Here is a 19,093-nt window from a genome sequence, read left to right as displayed (position 1 = left end):
TAATCAAACTGCTAATACAAAAAAATTGTCTTTACTATCGCTGTACATATAGGGAAAAAATCTCGTGATGCCTGTCTCTGATATACCTAGATTTGAAGTTGCTCATGGTAGTTGTCTTCAAGTATTTATATGTATTTAGCAAAATGGGAAACACTGATGCTACAAATTATTTTCACAATCATTAAAACAAACACAGTTGTTTCTTCTACCGGCCTATATTACACAAAGATGGAGCAAATTCCATGTTGGATTGGTCATGTATATTGTATGCGAATAATGTGGTGCTCTGAATGTCATTCGTAACTGCAGTCTATTTTTAATGCAGGGCAGCGTTGATGTGAAATATGAATTGAAATAGGAGTCGTGTTTTCAACATTTCAAAATATTTGGAATATTATGCTATTGCACTCTATTAACTGTGGATATTCATTTCGGCGTACAAAAATCGTGTGAACACATATCTTCAGTTTATTTTTCATGGTTTAGCATTGCCACATGAGCGCAAGAGGAGAAGCATATGTTCGTTTTCCTTTACAATTAAATGACTTTGGCTTAGTGTTGTTAACTAATTGTATAGCATCATGCACTAAAGATATAAATATGTAAAGAAAATAATTTATTTGTATTTGAAAATAAATCTTGTGTATAAATATATATGATTTATGTTGTGTAAATACGTGTGCGTTTTTATTGTAAACAAAATTGTGGTAAAGTTTTGAAGATATCGTATACAGCCTCCCAAACCCAAACAAGAAACTTCAGGTGATTGGGATGAGATCGGGGGAAGGCATTCGTGGGTGACAAGAAAAAATAACATACCATCTTCATTTTATAGACAAATAAGTAAGTATTTCACTCTCTTTTTATTGGAAACTGTTTAACTACAAACATAGTATTGAAGGCATTCTAAAGTAGAATATAAAATACTTTTCGTGAATGTAATTGACCAGTTTCCATTGAGGAAAAGAAGGTCAAAAGTTTCCTTTTCTCCTGCTGGAAGGTATATTTTCAATTGAGAATTCCTGAAATATATTAACACATGTATTGTAGATTAAGAATTTATCATGATTATAGGGATGAAATGAGTAGCTTGAGTATGATGAAAAGCAGTTTTGCGAGTAGAAATTCCAAGTTGTAATTACTAGTTGTCTCTTAAGTCTTAGGTACCTGGATTTGGAAAGGATAATGTAGACTGTTTTTAGTACTTGTGGAGAATTACACAAGTGCCTTTAGGAACATCCTAGTTTTTGATCTGAAATGTATGAGAAGGACAAATATGCTAGAATTATCAAACCTAGGGCATCACACAAAAATAATTATAGCATTCTGCAATTGTCTGTTCAAAAACATTATTATATTATTTTATTGAATAGTCATTTTAGGTGCATCGTTATTTTTGCCATGTGGCAATTACAACTTGTCATATAGGTTTAAATGTTTTATCTTTGGTTTTCATTAAACAGCAGCTCTTTTCTATTCAACTGTATGGAGCATCAGAATAAGTATTCATTGGTTGATTTCAACTGGAACTGTAGATGTCAAAATCATGTGTTGACATTGCAGTTTCTGGCAAAACAATCCACCAGTATGTTAAAGAATATGTCATGATTTTTCTATTAAAAGCAGCCTTAAAAGATCATATTGCTGATGGTAAAAGGTGCAAAGTAATTGTTTAGTAGTTGTGATAATAATTACATAATTTCCTGAGTTTCTGAATAATTTGATTAATTAGAGCTGTAGAACAAAAGTTAATTAGCACATCAAAATACTTATTTGGTTTATTTGGTTGTGTTCAATGGAGGTCCTTACTCTAGCTTGACTGTGTGCCGCCACGACTCCACACTGTCCTCCTGTATGCATGACCTGGTATGTTTTCCAGTTTTGATGGAAACCTACTTAATTTATGCGTGACGTATTCTGTAGAGCTCCGTATCAGTCTCAGCTCACTTCAGATGCAAAATATTTGTATAACCTTCTATCTGAAGCTATTGTAGTGTTCCAGCTTTTATTTTTTGGCATTGAATCAATATTGCAAATGCATCCTCTACAGTCAGAGAAAATTGAACTTGTTGGGTTTGTAAGACTTCCAGGTTTTTCCCTGTCTATTACAGTTAGGTCAATAAATAGTATCTGCTTTGTGTCCTTTCAAAAACACATAATTTAAAATCTCAGGGTAATTATAGTACTTTGTGCATTAGAAATTAGTCTTTTTTGTGGAATTTAGCTGTAGTATTTATGAAAATGAAACCAAAAGGGGCTGACACTCAGGACTGAGTGCTGACAACCAACAGCTGCTTCACTCTCCCTACCATATTCAGCTGCTGACATAGAAGCAGTCTCTCACCAGTGCAACATGGAAATCAGTCCAGAGTGTTTTCCCAGAGGGAATGGTGGGAGGGGCCAAGGACAGTTGTCAGCCATTAGGGCTGTGGGTTTTCCATTTAGTGAAACTTGAGGTAACAGTTACAAGGTGGGTGGTGTGTAATGTTAAAGTAGGGTAGGTTGAAGGGCCTTTTAAAGAACTATGTGTCCATTCTTGTGTCCTCTGAAATTGGAAGGATTTTGGTTTGAGATTAGATGTTCTATTTGTGTCATTTTAGTGTAGGCAATAATTATTTTTATTGCAATTTTGTATTGTTGATCATTGGGTATTATGCTGCAAATGCATAGTTATCTACTTTCCATTAGTTGTTTTATAGATAGTGATGTTTCATTCTCCTGTGCAAATCCTGTGTCTGCAACTGTTGTGCGTATATTCAGCCTCTTGTTTGTCCTCAATGTGAAGTCTATGTTTAGGTTGAAAATGACATACTGACAATAATATTGGTGGAACATGGTGTACTTTTTACATAGTGACACCAATATGGTCATCTTTATGTACTGACTTGTGGAAAACTTAGCCAATATCTGGCAATATCCATCCTAATGTAACCTTAGCCCAATGGATCACATAGCTATACAGTGAAAAATGGCATATTACACTGTTGTCACTGTAAAATGAAGTATTCACCCCCTTTCGATGACTCCACTGCCAGTAACAGACTATTACTCAGTCCTCCAATCAGTAATGCTAAACATGTGACAGAAATGCCGGGAACAACACAACAAACCATCTAAAAGCAATCAAGCCCATATCTTTGGCAGTCCACACATCAGTATGATTAACCTCATCAGTATGAGTCAAATTCTCATGGGCAGCATCAGCTGTCTGATGTACAATGATAACCATAGACAATATGATCAAGCCAGTTCACAGAATATGGGGTCACTCAGCTACAACTACAATGTAGATATAATCAAGATGCCAATGCCAGCATCCTCATATATCCACTCAGACCTCATTATGTCTATGTAGGTGTCATTGTATGGAAGGGGTTAATGTTTTGAAACAACTCTTGTAAACCTGAGAGTAGGACATTCCCATGTTGCACATGGCCACCTCATGACAGGAAACTGTCCTCCCACCTGCCAATGTAAAGCATCCTTCACAATAGCACATACTACTACAGTATCTGATTTACACAACAATCACTTACTGTCTGTCATTTACCCCCTTTCAAAGTGAGTCTATATAAAATCCTGGGTAACAAAATGCCATTGCCCCTGTCATCTCTCCACAACTTCCTATGAAATGCAGGACTAATTAGATCAGCACATGAAATTTAAGATAATGTATGGCATCAGTGTAAGATTGCACTTGTAAACCAGTCCATAACATCACACCTAACACTTGCTGTGTACTACTTATCTCAACAAAACAAGTAATACTATATGTCAACAGGCAACACATATGTGTCATATATTTTTACTCAGAAAAGCCATATGACACAGCCTAGAGATTGTGGAAAGAATGTCAGTTTCTTCTAGGTTTCTACTGAACGTTATCCATCTGCATATCCCACCAAACTTTAGAGTGCACATGGTGACATAACTAATTAACTACCCCTCCCACTCACCAAGAAGTTCCCCAAGAAAATATCCTCAACTTTAATGTAGTCTTCAACAATGTAATCAAACATGTTCCCCACAGAATTACCACCAGCTTATATGTCAATAATATAGCCCTATTCCATGTTAGAACCAATCCTCTTCATGTTAGCTGTCCTCTCCTTAGAATAGCACCCTCTGTAACCAGATGAACTGAAGACTTGATTCCATTTCTCCACCTCAGAAAACATCATTGCATCTTTCAGTAGACAATACTACTTAAAAGACAGTCTGGGCAACACTCTTCCCAGTCATCAAATATACTTAATTTCTAGGACCAGTCCTTGATTCTAGCTTTTCTTGGATCCCACACCCAAAACATCTCAGAAAAAAATTCTTCCTTTGAACATGTGAACTCGTTAAATTACTATCCCACAAAAGCTGGGAGCCAACAGATGAACCCCTTTGGAATCTTTACCAAATCTTCATGCAAAATAGATTTAATTACAGATGCCAAAACTATTCCTCTACCTTATCCATGGGGCTTTTGAATGCTAGACCTCGGCTTTCCCCACAGTGCAAGTGCTTTTTACAGTACCCCAGGGACTAATTCCATTGCTTCACCTACACAGACAACTCCTAACGACCCAGAATCTGTCTCCCTCTTCCCACTTTTGCTTCAGTCTATCACCAGACTATGCCATCTTCACCACCTTTTACTTCATTCTCAACTTCCCCCACCTCAGTCACCGCCTCACTTGACATACTCCTCATGCAGTGCCATATAGGCTGTTTCCACAATTTATTACAAGCACCCACTGATACTTGTTCAGATAACCGAAGCTGCTCCTAGGGATCTGTGCCACCCGCAGGGGTTGCAAAGGCTTCTTGTGGCAGTTTGGCCTCCATTCCATCCATGCTTAGGGTTGGGAGTGGTGCCATGACATAAAGCTGCCACACCAGGACCCATTGTGGATACTATGCAACACATGGAAGATTGCATCATACACACCAACAACACAATATACACTCTATTAGGGATTTGTGGGAAAACTATTCCAGCCATGGCATTCCTCAGGGAGACAGGCCTTCTCAGTCAGACAGTCTAGGGAATGACAACAACAACTACCACCCACTGACCCACAAAATCCATTCATCTATCAATTTATATACCAAGGACCTTAACCCCCTTACAAGGGAGATATCCAAATCAAAAGGCAAATACCCACTCATTCCCATTCCATTCCCATCCACCACCCTTTCTTCCCTCTCATCTTAGCTCCTCATTCATGGCTCATACAAATCTCTTCCCATTTGAAATCTTCATTTAATTGCTGGGCACCATTTGATGTTGACATCCCTGGTGACAAACTGGCCAACAAGGCAGATCAGGATACAGCAAGAGGCTTCTACCCCACCCTCTAGTCTTCACTACAAAACTTGTGGCAAAAATGCTGGGGGGAACATCTGATAGACCATCTAAAGACTATTAAACCTCAAGCATACTCATGGCTCTCTTCCCACCAGTGTAACCAGTGCTTTGAGACAGCATTGATGCATAAGAGAATTTTATCTCATCCATGGCAGTTGCAGAAGTGTATCGAAAGAAAACACCTTATGGGGATGGAGCATTTATTAGTACAATATTTTGCTTGTTAGAGCTTTATCAAGTACATACTCATGGAACATAAAGCTGAGAATATATAGGAGGACCCAGCAGGATGGGATAAGGTCATTGGAGCCTAGGGACAGAAGGATGGAAAGCAATTGTCTATGCACTGAAGGACATTTGCTCACTGCCGATGGACAACTGCATAATTGGAGAAATGAGGTGAAGAGGCATTTTTCCACTGTTGATGGACAAATGCCCAAGTAAAGAAATAAGATGAGGGCAACTAGGGTTACTTTCCAAGATTTTGTTTTCTTTTGGAAACAGAGGAATTGGATAAGGTGAAGTGTTAAATGTGCATCTATTTTGTTTGATCATGTTGGATCACTGGATGGTGGCTTCTTCCAAACATTTTCTCCAGGTGTTGTCCGGCTTGTAACTCTGTAGTTTTGCTGTTTACCTGTGCATCAGGTGGTTGCTACTATTCCTCTGTTTGACTAAGTGTTTTTGGTGACAACAAACAACCAGTACTTGTGCATTTTGTGCCATAGAATGGGAGGGCCAGAGGATTATGACTGTTCTCTGTGGAGCTGTATTTTTCCAGTCATAGATGCTTGGACCAATAGTATTAATTGCTTGTGCTCCACATTTGTTGTTTTGCTATCTGGTTCATGTATGTTTTTCTTTTTCCCCTTTTTTTTTATTATTGTTTTCCTGTATTTGTCTGTAGAGGAGGTATAATAACAGAAAATATGTGTATGTATTACAGAATCATACATGATAAGAACTTTAATGTATAATGAAATTTTTTATGAAATTTAGTATATACTTAAAAAGAATAGTAAAAAAATTGTTTTTTTTTTTACTCATTTGCAGAGATGAGTCGTTCTCGCTCACCAAGGTCAGAAAGGCATCGGAGCAAACACTATAGGAGAGACAGAAGCAGTGAGAGGGATGGCAGGTACAAGAAAGAAAAGAGCAGAAGAGAAAGGGAGAGAGAAAGATTCAGAGATCGAAGCAGAGACAGGGGCCGAAGCAGAGATAGGGGCCGAAGCAGAGACAGGGATCGAAGCAGAGACAGGGATCGAAGCAGAGACAGGGATCGGAGCAGAGACAGGGATCGAAGCAGAGATAGGGGCCGAAGCAGAGACAGGGGCCGAAGCAGAGACAGGGATCGAAGCAGAGATAGGGGCAGAAGCAGAGACAGGGATCGAAGCAGAGACAGGGATCGAAGCAGAGACAGGGATCGAAGCAGAGACAGGGTCAGAAGCAAAGACAGGATCAGAAGCAGAGACAGGGATCGAAGCAGAGACAGGGATCGAAGCAGAGACAGTGATCGAAGTAGAGACAGTGATCGTAGTAGAGACAGGGATAGAAGCAGAGACCGAGATAGAAGCAGAGACAAGGATCGAAGCAGAGACAGGGATAGAAGCAGAGACAGGGATCGAAGCAGAGACAGGGATCGAAGCAGGGACAGAGAACGAAACAGAAGTAGGGACAGGGAAGTAGAATGGAGCAGAGACAGATTCAGGGAGAGGGAAAAAGACAGGAGTCGAGATAGAGATGACAGAGATAGAGGTAGAGATAGGGAGAGGGAAAGAGACAGGAGTAGGGACAGAAGAAGAGATAGAGCAAGTGGAAAAAGAAGAGAAAGAAGCAGGGGGATAGAAAGGGACAGGAGTAATGAAAGAACAAGAGATAGAAGCCAAGATAGAGAATACAAAAGGAGAGATAGAAGTCGAGAGAAAGAAAGGAGCAGAGAGAGAGAAAGGAGAATTGAACATGATGAAAAGAGGTTGAGAAAGGACTATGAAAGGGCCAGGGAAAGGAGTGAAGAACCTGTCAGGGTCAAGATTGAAGAAGAAGAACAACAAGAAAAGGAAAGAAGGAACCGGGCAAGGCAAGAGGAGTTGGAAAAGGAGAGGAGGCGTCAGGAAGAAGAGGATAAAGCTATAGACAGTGAACATAATTGTATTAAAATTGAAGGAGAGGTTAAGAAGGAAAAGATTAAAGAGGAGTGTGCTCCCATTGAAAAGAAAGATATCAGTAAAGAAAAAGAAGAAGAAACAGATGACTCTGAAGATGATAGTACAAGTAGTTCAGAGGAAGAAGAGGAGGAGGAAGAGGAACAGGAAGAAGAAAAGAAAAAGGAAGAGGAGAAGAGTGTGAAAGGAAGGGAGGAGGATAAGGAAGAAGAGGGACAAGGTGTAGAAATAGAGGAGAAGAAAGAGAATAAAGAGAAGAAGTGTGTGGAGAAAGTGGGAGAAAAGGATGGTGAAGAAAAGGAGGAGGAGCCAGTGGATGAGGTGGAGAAGGAATCAGTAGAGGAGGAGGTAAAGAAAGAGTCAGTAGTGGAGGAGTCATTAGTGGAAGAGGTGGAGAAGGAGTCAGTAGAGGAGGAGATGCAGAAGGACTCAGAAGTGGAGGAGGTGGAGAAGGAGTCAGTTGAGGAAGAGGTGGAAAAGGAATCAGTAGAGGAGGTGGTGGAGAAGTCTGTAGAGGAGGAGGTGAAGTCTGAAGAGGAGGTGGTGGAAAAGTCAGTGGAGGAGGTGGTGGAAAAATCTGTAGAGGAGGAGGAGGAGGAGGTGGAGAAGGAGTCAAGTGAGGAAGAGGTAGAGAAGGAGTCAGTGGAAGAGGAGGAGAAAGAAACAGCGGTTCATGAGAAGGGATCGTTGGAGGATGAGAAGGAATCTGTGGAAGATGAGAAGGAATCTGTGGAGGACGAGAAGGAATCAGTGGAGGATGAGAAGGAATCAGTGAAGGAGGAGGAAGAAGAAGAAGAAGAAGAAAAGGTGGAATTGAGAGTAGATGTGGAAGAAGAGGAAGAATTAGTTGAAGAAATTAAAGAAAAAGATACAGAAGTTGAAGAAAAGGTGACTGAAAAGGAGAGAAGTGTTGAAGAAGACTCAGAAGAAGATGTGTCAGAGCAACAGAAGAGTGACAAGGACAAGAGTAATGAAGAAATGATAAATCATGCCACAGTAGAAAGTCATAAGGATGAAGCACCTACAAGTTTACTGAGAGATCAGTCTGTGACAGAAAATTATATGAAAAAAGAAGGAGAAGGAAGAAGTGGGAGAGGCAAACGTAAAGGAGGGCAGTCTTCTGATGAAAGTGATGATGGCGAGAGTCACGATTCTGAGAAGGATTTAAAGACCAGGTCGAAGAAAAGGAGCCGCAGCCATAAAGCCGTCTCAGATTATATGAAAAAGAAGGAAGAAGGAAAAAGCAAAAGACTTCAAAGTAAAGGTAAACATTCTTCTGGTGAAGAGGAGGATGATGATGGTGAAAATCGTGAGCCTGAAAAGAATATAGATAAAAGAATGAAGAAAAAGAGTCGCGGCCATAAAGCAAAAGATGAATTTGAGAAGAAAAGGAAGAATTTGAAGAGAAGGAAAAGAGCTTCGTCAACCTCCTCTTCCTCCTCATCTTCATCTTCCTCTTCCTCATCCTCCTCATCTTCCTCATCCTCCTCTTCATCATCATCATCATCATCTTCATCAACTTCAAGTGCTGAAGAGGAATTTGACACAAAAAAGAGGAAGTATAGTGATGATGATGATGTTGCAGAAGAAGAACTGCTTGGAAAGAAGAGGCGTCTTGAAGAGGAACTGAGGATGGAGGAGGAAATAGAAAGAAGAACCACTCTGCTACAGCAAGAAAAGGAGGCTTATGAGAAAAAGAAACAGAGTAGAGCTAACAAAGAGGGATCTGAAAGTAAGAGTTCAAGTCAATCTAGATCTGGAAAGGATAAGAGTCCTAGTAGTCAAAGTTCACACAACAACGACAAGGAAAAGACAAAGTCATTAACAAGAGATGCAGAGGTGTTAGAGAACTCCCCTCGGGAGTCCTCCTCCAAGAAGAACAAAAGAGAGAAGTCGTGGTCACCAAAATCATCTAAGAGGAGCCAACATTACAGTGGTAGCAATGAGAGAGAAGAACAAGGGAGGGAAAAGCCCGTGGTTGGTTCAAGGTACTGGGGAGATGATAGGGAAGAAGAGCCTCAAAAATCCAAGAAGGGCAGCCATCACAAGACAAGTGATACTTACTGGAATAAGTATGCAGATAAATTAGGAATTCACATTGAGGATTCACATGATCGAGATGGATCCAGGAAGGACAGAAACTCGAGACCTGACAGAGAGCGTAGGCATGACTCAGGGGAAAGTCAGAAAAGCAAGGCCAATGGTGATGATAGGAGAAGAAGATCAAGGTCAAGGTCAAGAGAGGAAGCACCAAAGAACCAGGCTAATGCTTCCCAACAAGGAAATGATAATGAGCCCAAAGCAGAGTTGATCAAAAAGCCTGTAGTGGATCCCTTGACTTCAAAGACAGGTGGAGCATATATTCCCCCTGCAAAACTGAAAATGATGCAAGCAGAGATTACAGACAAATCAAGTTCAGTGTTCCAGAGGTTAGCATGGGAAGCATTAAAGAAGTCCATAAATGGTCTTGTGAACAAAGTAAACGTTTCCAACATTGCCATCATTGTGCGAGAACTTTTTAAGGAAAATATTGTGAGAGGCAGAGGTCTGCTTTGTCGTGCTCTTATTCAAGCTCAAGCTTTTTCGCCGACGTTTACTCATGTGTATGCTGCAATAGTCGCTATTATGAATTCAAAGTTTCCCCAGATAGGAGAGTTACTCTTAAAGAGGCTAGTAATACAGTTCAGAAGAGGTGTGAGACGGAACGATAAGGGCATTTGCCTTTCGTCATGTAGATTTATTGCTCATTTGGTGAACCAACAGGTTGCACATGAAGTTGTAGCTCTGGAGATATTAACCCTTCTACTGGAAAAGGCTCGTGACATTTCAGATGATTCAGAAACAGGAGAGAAATCGAGGAGTGATGCCTTGGAACTTGCCATAGGCTTCCTTAAAGAGTGTGGTATGAAACTGAGTGAGGTGGCACCTAAAGGGATGCTCATCATATTTGAAACTTTACGTCATGTCTCGCAGGAAGGTAAACTTGATCAGCGGGTGAAATATATGAGTGATGGTATTTTTGCCATTTGGAAAGATGGATTTAAGGATTTTGAATCTGTTCCGGAAGAACTTGATTTGGTCGAAGAAGAAGATCAATTTACTCACATTGTAGAGCTGGATGGCAAGCTGGAGGGCCAAGAGATTCTTAATGTTTTCAAACATGATCCAAATTATGAGGAAAATGAAGAAAAATTTAAGAAGATCAAAAGTAGCATTGTCGGAGAAACCAGTGATGAAGAGGATAGTGAAGGCAGTTCAGAAAGTGGGTCTGAAAGTGGTGAGGAAGAAGAGGAAGAAGGAGAACTGGCAGAACAGCAGCAGATTATTGACAAGACTGAAACTAACTTGGTGGCATTCCGAAGAACTGTATACCTAACCATCCAGTCTTCACTTGATGTTGATGAAATGGCCCATAAACTCCTGAAAGCTGAAATTAAACCTGGCTGGGAGACTGAATTGTGTCATATGATTCTAGACTGTTGTGCAATGCAGAGGACATACAACAAAATGTATGGGCTTCTTGCTCAACGTTTTTGTATGATTAATCGAGTTTACCAGGAGCCCTTTGAGCAAATATTCAGAGATGCATATGATACATGTCATCGCTTCGAGTCAAACAAGTTGCGTAATGTGGCTTGCCTCTTTGCACACTTGTTCCTTACTGATTCCATTTCATGGGAAGCTTTAAGTCACATACATCTCAATTTAGATGAAACTACCAGTTCCTCAAGGGTCTTCATCAAGATTCTGTTTCAGGTAAGCTCAAGAACTATCTATCTGTATACCAAGGGCTTCTTTCCCCTTTTAAGGGAGGAAGTCAAGTCAAGGCACACACATGTTCCCACTCATTCCACCACCACCACCCTTATTTCCCTCTCATCATATCTCCCCTATCATGTTGAAATAAGCTCTTTAAGTTGATAATTAATTTTATGCCTTGGGTCATTATAATTTCATTGATGTGATATTTTGTGTATGACAGGAACTTGCACAGTTTATGAGCCTTCCGAAACTTAATGAAAGATTTCGTGATCCAACCATGGCCCAAGCATTTGAGGGCCTTCTACCAAGAGATTATCCAACAAACACCAGATTTGCCATCAACTTTTTTACTTCGTGCGGTCTTGGTGGTCTCACTGATGACTTGAGAGAATTCTTGCGAACACAGGTAAGAGAACAGGTATTGTATCTAATGAGGTGATGTGTATAAAACATGAGGCAGTGGAAAACTGCCTTATGTTTCTCTGTTTGTTTTGGATATTGAATGAATATATATGATTATATTTTGGTATATAAGTCTAGTTTAATAGAATGACAAAATTTCATGTTAGGTACTTTTGGAGTAATTCAAACTAATTTCATCATCAGCCGAAACCTACGGCTGTAGTAGCACCAGTTCAGCAGAAGAATGAGGGTGAGGACAGTAGCAGTAGTTCTAGCAGCTCCAGTAGTACAGATAGTAATTCCAGCAGCTCGGATAGCAGTTCTGACAGCAGCAGTAGTAGCAGCTCTGACAGTTCCAGCTCTGATTCTTCAGATTCAGAGAGTGATTCTTCAGATTCATCAGATGAAGGTACAGTGGTAAAACTGTTGTGCCATTTTTTAAGTAACTTTCAGAATACTGTAATGATACATAATCTACTAAATATAACCCACTGTTAATGTAGGTATAGTTGTCTCAGATGAAAAACTGTTATAAGTGGAAATTTGATTTGTGGTATGAAGACATGAATAGTTGGGATGGCAGATACATATCCACATATATATATATATATACATACATACATACATATACCAAGGCTTTTTCCCCCTTATAAGGGAGGTAGCCAAAAAGGAAAAGGCATAAAATCATTCCCACCTATTCCATCCCTGAATACACTACACACCCCTCCACCCTCCCTCTTATCTTAGCACCTCCTGGATAACGGGTCATCCCTGCACCTTGTCCACTGCCCTGGGTCAGAAGCAGTGTTGCAAGACATAGCACATCCACAGCAAGGCTGCTTCATTGAATCGGCGACCCCCCCCCCCTCTCCATCCCCCCATGAATAAAAGGAGAAGACGGAGAGAAATCCCTTTCGGCTGCGTCAAATTTTGCTCACACATACTACCTCACCCCCATTCCACCTCATGCATCACAACATCATCCATATACAACCATTCTCCATTCACCCCTGTCTTCTGTCCTCTCCTGTCCTTCCTCAACAGACATTCCCCTCTTCCCCAAAGCCCCCTTCACCCCATCCATCCACCTCATTCTAGGACATCCCCTTATGTTCACTCCCTCCACATCTGCCTTCCATACCTCTTTTACTAGTCTTTCACTCATTCTTTCCATGTGTCCAAACCATCCTAATACTCTTTCATCAACCCTATCTCCCAACTCCCTTTCCACCCCTGTTCTCCTCCTCACCTCCTCATTTCTCACTCTATCTAGCCTAGTAACCCCCATCATACTTCTCAGACACCTCATCTCAAACACATTCAAACTCCTCTCTTATGTTCCATGTTTCTGCCCCATACAGTGCTGTTGGCACAATCACTCCTTCATACAGTCTCCTCTTAGCATCCATTCCCAAATGTCTATTCCTCATTACACTCTTCAATCCACCAAGGCATTTACTTGCTTCTCTCAATCTACATTCTACCTCCACCTTCACTCCACCTTTTCCTGCCACATTTGCACCCAAGTATCTAAAACTATCCACTTCCTCCAGTCGCTCTCCCTTAATGCTCACTTCCAGTCTACTGCCACTTTCACCCCTTGTACATCTCATCACCTTACTTTTACCCACATTTATCTTTAGCTTTCTTCTATCTCATACTCTCCCAAACTCTGTCACCAACTTCCTCAGTCCCTCCTCCAATCCTGCCACAAGCGCAGTATCGTCAGCAAACAACAGCTGGCTTACCTCCCACGTTTCTCCATTTTCTTTAACCATCTCCAATCCCTGACCCACTACCCTTGCATTTACCTCTCGCACTACCCCATCCATGTATAAGTTGAACAGCCAGGGCGACATAATGCATCCTTGACGAAGTCCCACCTTTACCTCGAACCACTCACTCTCTCCATTTCTAATCCTGACACAAGCTCTACTACTCTCATTAAAACTCGACAGCTCCTAGAAGCTTTCCTCCTATCCCATATATCTGCATAACCTCCCACAGTGCCTTTCTGTCTACCCTATCATAAGCCTTTTCCAGATCCATAAAAACCCAAAAAACCTCCTTCCCCTTTCCTATAGCTTTCTCACATATTTGTCTTACCACAAAGATCTGATCTACACAACCTCCACCCGTCCTAAATCCACACTGTTCCTCACCAATTACTCCCGCTGTTCCTCTTCTAATCCTCTCAATCAAGATCCTCCCATAAGCCTTCCCAACTACACTTAACAAGCTAATCCCTCTGAAACTACTACATTCACACTTGTCCCCTTTTCCCTTGTAAAGTGGAACTATACAGGCACTCCTCCAGTCCTCCGGCACTCTACCCTCTCTCCAACAAACATTAAATAACCTCACCAACCAGTCCACCATCACTGTACCTCCTTTTTTTAGACATTCTGCATGGCATCCATCCAGACCAGGTGCCTTACCTGCTTTCATCATCTTAACAACTGCCTTCACTTCATCCTTCCTTATTTCTCCTCCATTTTCCTCACTCATCACTCATTTTCTTAGCATTTCCCACTGCAACAATCTTTCCCTCCCTATCCTCCTTCACATTTAGCAACTCCCTAAAATATTCTGCCCATCTTCCCCTTACTGCCTTCTCTTCCATTATCATTTCTCCATCTGCACCTTTTACCTTTTCTTCTCTATTTGATTCACCTCCTCTTCCTCTCTTAATTTCTTTCCAAAACATCTTTTTATTACTTTCAAAATTTTCTGTCATACTCTTACCCCATTTCACATCTGCTCCCCTCTTTGCCTCCTTTACCTTTTGCTTTACTTCTCTTTTCTTTTCTTTGTACCTCTCATATGACTCCCTCGTCCTATTTTGTAACCAATTTGTGAAAGCTCGCTTCTTCTCTTCTACAACCTTCTTTGTTTCCTCATCCCACCATTCACTACCCTTCCTTCTATTTCCTCCTGTCCTTCTTGTTCCACACACCATCCTTGCACACTTTGTGACTCCCTCCTTGAACCATCCCCATTCCTCCTCCACACCTAGCTCTACTCTATCCTTAACTCCCTCCCACTCCTCCTTCAGCTTCTTCTTGTACTCCTCCTTTTCCTTTTCATTTAAAGAGTTCACTGTAAGCACCTCCCTACCTTTTGTCCCTTTCCTCTTTCTCCATCTATCCTCCACTCTCAACTTACCTTCCACCAAAAAATGATCTGATATTCCCCCACCCTCTCCCCTTAGCACATGTACATCCTTAACTCTTCCTATCATAGTCCTATTTACCACTACATAATCCATCAACGCTCTATCTACCACCCTTCTATCCACCACCCTCTCCCATGTGTACTTATGCTTGACTTTCTTCCGAAACACTGTATTTGCTATCAACTCTCTTTCTAGACACATTTCCACCATCAACTCTCCACTACTATTCTTCCCTGGAACTCCACATTTCCCAACCACTCCATCAATTGGATCCTTTACTACCCTAGCATTAACCACTTCACTACGGGACTTAAATCTCGCGGGCAGTAGCCAATGCCAGCCGTACGATGTGTCGTAATAATACTCGCATCATAAAATATAGTCACGGCTTATATCGATCGTTCTCTCTTTCACCCGTGAATTTTGAAAACCACAGAGAATGGGATTAAGAGCGGATTAGGGAGATAAATATAATCAAGACGCCGATATGGCAGCGTCGCGAATCCACTTGCTCCTCATGACGCCTACGTGTGCGGCACCGTATGGAAGGGGTTAAGGTTTCCCAGTACTATTACTTTGACATTTCTCCCTAAATCCTCTATGCACTCATTTAAATCTATCCAAAAGGCCCTTTCTTCTACACTCTTCTCACTGCCAGGCCCATATGCACTTACAAAGACCCACATCTCCTTTCCCAGTTTCACCTTCATCCACATTATCCTTGAGGAAACTTCCCTCCACTCCACTACACGTCTACCTATCTCTTCACTTACTAGAATAGCCACCCCTTCCCTCCCTCGCCCTCTCTTCACTCCTGATAACCTCCCACTTACACTCCCAAACTTACACTCACCCTTCCCTTTCAACTTAGTTTCACTCAAAGCCAACACATCCATCTTTCTTCTCACAAACATACTACCTATCTCTTCCCTTTTACTCTCATCTGTACCACATCCACGCACATTAAAAGACCCAAACCTTAGGGTGCTGGTCGGAAAACTCCCAGACCCTCTTATGCCTTTACTTTTTCGTTTAGGAATGTCCCCTGTGGGGCTACAAGGAGAAGGATGCCTAGTCCCACTCCCCATCCCTTTCTTCAAGCCTCTTACGATCCAAGTGGAAATACTTGGTGGCAGTATTCTTTTCCCCCACCACAGGGAATGTATATATGTATGTATATATATATATATACATACATACATACATACATACATATACCAAGGCTACATACTATACATAAATACATACACACATACACACATACCAGAGGGCCTTTTCCTCCTTGGAATGGAGGAGGCCAAGTCTCATATATCCACCCCACATTCATCTAATTAGTAAGTATTGATATTATGTAAAGTAAATTTTCTTTTTGAAAATGAATAGATACTAAAAAAGGAAAGAAGAAGAAGAAGCAGAAACACACAAGTTCATCTCGTGAGAAAGAGAGGGAAAAAGGAGGAAGAAGCCATCATGTTGACGATGGACACAGGAGTAGAAGAAGGCGTGATCAATCAGAAGAGAATGAAAGGTCCTCCGGACTTAATGCAGGAGGAAGAGATTCCAGATACAGAGGTCATCATGAGGAGAGGAGGAGGGAAACCAAAGGGGAACAAAATGGGGATAGTAGTTATCGCAGCAGTGATGGAAGAGACAAGTGTGATGATCGAAATGAGAAAAGTAGTAGGCATGGGCGACATTCACGACATTCGGAACACAAAGTTCATAGCAGAGAAAGAGACCACAGACATTAAAGTATTACAATTAAACTGTAGGTAAGTGCTGAAAGGTCAGAATGTATTATTTAGTGACATTCCTCCCTTTGGGATAGTTTGGTATATGCCCAGAAAGTGGAAAGTACGTTATTGACAGTTGTCATAAATGAATTAATTGTTTATAGAAATCTAAGCCAAGTGCAAGACAAGGGGCTTATGATCCACCATGAGTTAGTAGCCATAAAAGATACAACATGAAATGAGGTAAGAGGTTATATTTAATTTCTGTCAACTGTTTGTGTCAGTTTAGATTTTTTCCCATTCGTATTATGATTATCAGGAATTACATTGCAGGGAAAAGTATACTTTCATGAATATATAAATTCATAGTCCAGATAATTGTTTTGTATTCAGTGTTTTGAGTGGTGACGGAAGCATTGTATTTAGTTTGGTAATGTATGGCCTAAAATTTAATCTTCTATCATTCTCCCTTTTCTTCATTTGTGATTACTATTAAACTGTACTTGTGAATAAAAGGCTTTTCAATGTATTTTTGTGTTTTTTGTTTTGTTTTAACTACTATTGTGAATGGCAGTTTCTTGTCTGGCACACTAGTAACTACCAGGGGCTATGGAGAGATTAGCTCACAAATAACTCCTTAACCCCCAACACGACACACAAATGCACAAGAACCAATTAATCAATCCTTGCCCTAGGTCTCATGCAAGAGACCCACAGTCTACAAGTAACTGACAAGAGCCACTGGATTGGCCCATAAATTACTAAAGGAAAGGGAGTAACACAGTTTGGCAGTAGCCTTCATGACTGAGCACCCTTACATGGATTTTCTCAGCTCACTCCACGTGGGGAAGGGCTTGCAAAGGTGCCATAAACATACATACATATACCAAGGGCTTTTTCCCCCTTACAAGGGAGGCAGCCAAAGTCAAAGGCATAACTCCACTCCCATCCATTTCATCTCGACATTCCCACACTACTATTCACCACCCCTCCCTACCTCTTTTCTTGGCTCTCCCTGGATGACTGGTCATCCCTACATCTTGCCCACTGCTCTGGGTCAGAAGCAATGTAGCACGACATAAGCAAGGCTGCTTCATTTAATTGGCAACCCTCATCTCCATCCCCTCATGCAGAAAAAGAGAAGACAATGAGAAATCCCTTCAGGCTGTGGCAAAATATCGTTCACACATATTCCTTCACATCCCCCACCCACTCCCTTCCATGCATCACAGCATCATCCATACACAACCGTTCTCCACTCATGCCCAAAACATAGCCTTCCTAAATCTAATCTATTTGAGGAGCCACCCCATAGTACTTAATGTCACCCATAATATCTATATATCGAGGGTCCACCCATTCTACTCCCATCCAATTAATCTATTTGTTTCCCTCTCATCTACATTTATATTTATCCCCTTTTCCTTTGTAAAGCTGCCCTCTCCACAGAGGGTAATAACCACCACCATTGCCATTATAACAGACCCAAGCACCACGATCAATAATTACAACCCTTATCTCATTAAGAGATATTGCACTCCCAAGCCTATCCCGTCATGCGAACCATCAACTTGATTGATACTAAGATGAAAATTACCTTGACTTGGACTATTTAAGATTCTTGGTCCTGAAATCTACTAACATTGAATCAAGAACAAAGAAATGCCCCATGAACGTATATAATGAATCAAAAGACAAATTGGGAACTCCTCATGAAATATGGCCACAAGATGAAACTGTAGCAAGAGTTCAATGTGACACAATCATAGATTTAACAACTCTGGCAGGCATTTCATCTCAATCATAGAAAATGTAGTACCAGTGTGGAAATAGTCCACATGCTACCTCCATGATACTACACTGGACAAATACTGGAAAGGATAGTAAGATGATCAAAAGTAATTAGAGTATACCAGGTTAAGAAAATTGCAAATGGTATAAAAATCATTACTACACATATCAAAGGCTATTTCCCTCTTACAGGTGAGGTAGTCAAAGGCATAAATCCACTCCCACCCATTCCATCCCCACATCATGTCTATACAAAAAAAGAATGAGTACTACCACATTAATATTGACCATCAATCAATCACAACTTCCAACCTATCTAATCATGAGTTGCTTAAGGTACAAAGTAGATACTCTCCATATCCATCCCACTGCTTTGACTGCCAGTGCTCTGTACACACAAGACAATGATGTCACTACCTAGAAGGTACCTCTGCACATGGTACCCCTTGCTCAAATCCAGCCAAATATATAAACTTCAACCAAAATCACCCTTTATCATCCTCAAACTGCCCAGTATACCAATGAAGTCCTATGTCTCAGACTCTGAATGCATTAATTTCAGGGAAGCTCAAAGGTGAGTATGAACCAGGATGATCAAAAGTCATATAAGTGGAAACACTACAGCTCATTAGATGAATCCTTGCCTAGTAGTTCCACCCATGCCAGGAGAGATCATGCACATGATACAAGAGCCCCCTACACAAACTCC

General features: G+C 40.9%; 1 protein-coding gene across 2 annotated transcripts; it reads left to right on the top strand.

The window, feature by feature from the left end:
• The first annotated feature begins 704 nt into the window (after positions 1 to 704).
• On the top strand, positions 705 to 17,122 carry LOC143036870 (uncharacterized). 2 transcript variants are annotated; one of them, XM_076204773.1, is made up of 5 exons: positions 705 to 843; positions 6,413 to 11,277; positions 11,504 to 11,689; positions 11,890 to 12,094; positions 16,244 to 17,122. In XM_076204773.1, exons 2-5 carry the CDS (start codon positions 6,415 to 6,417, stop codon positions 16,609 to 16,611), a joined length of 5,622 nt encoding a protein of 1,873 aa, XP_076060888.1. In that variant the 5' UTR covers positions 705 to 843; positions 6,413 to 6,414; the 3' UTR covers positions 16,612 to 17,122. The 2 variants fall into 2 exon arrangements, with proteins under 2 accessions (XP_076060888.1, XP_076060886.1); XM_076204771.1 differs by having other exon boundaries at positions 11,504 to 11,701.
• The last annotated feature ends 1,971 nt before the right edge of the window (positions 17,123 to 19,093 follow it).

The sequence above is a fragment of the Oratosquilla oratoria genome, chromosome 21 (assembly GCF_046742065.1).
Source record: "Oratosquilla oratoria isolate Oo_2021 chromosome 21, ASM4674206v1, whole genome shotgun sequence".
In the NCBI taxonomy this organism is placed as follows: Eukaryota; Metazoa; Arthropoda; class Malacostraca; order Stomatopoda; family Squillidae; genus Oratosquilla; species Oratosquilla oratoria.
This window is presented reverse-complemented; position numbering and strand designations above follow the sequence as displayed.

What these genes read in the sequence shown, in the direction of transcription:
- LOC143036870 (XM_076204771.1), top strand. Translation starts at nt 6,415, where the DNA reads ATGAGTCGTTCTCGCTCACCAAGGTCAGAAAGGCATCGGAGCAAACAC. An exon ending in TCATCAAGATTCTGTTTCAG is followed by an intron (nt 11,278 to 11,503) that starts GTAAGCTCAAGA and finishes TGTGTATGACAG; the next exon opens with GAACTTGCACAGTTTATGAG. An exon ending in TTCAGATTCATCAGATGAAG is followed by an intron (nt 12,095 to 16,243) that starts GTACAGTGGTAA and finishes GAAAATGAATAG; the next exon opens with ATACTAAAAAAGGAAAGAAG.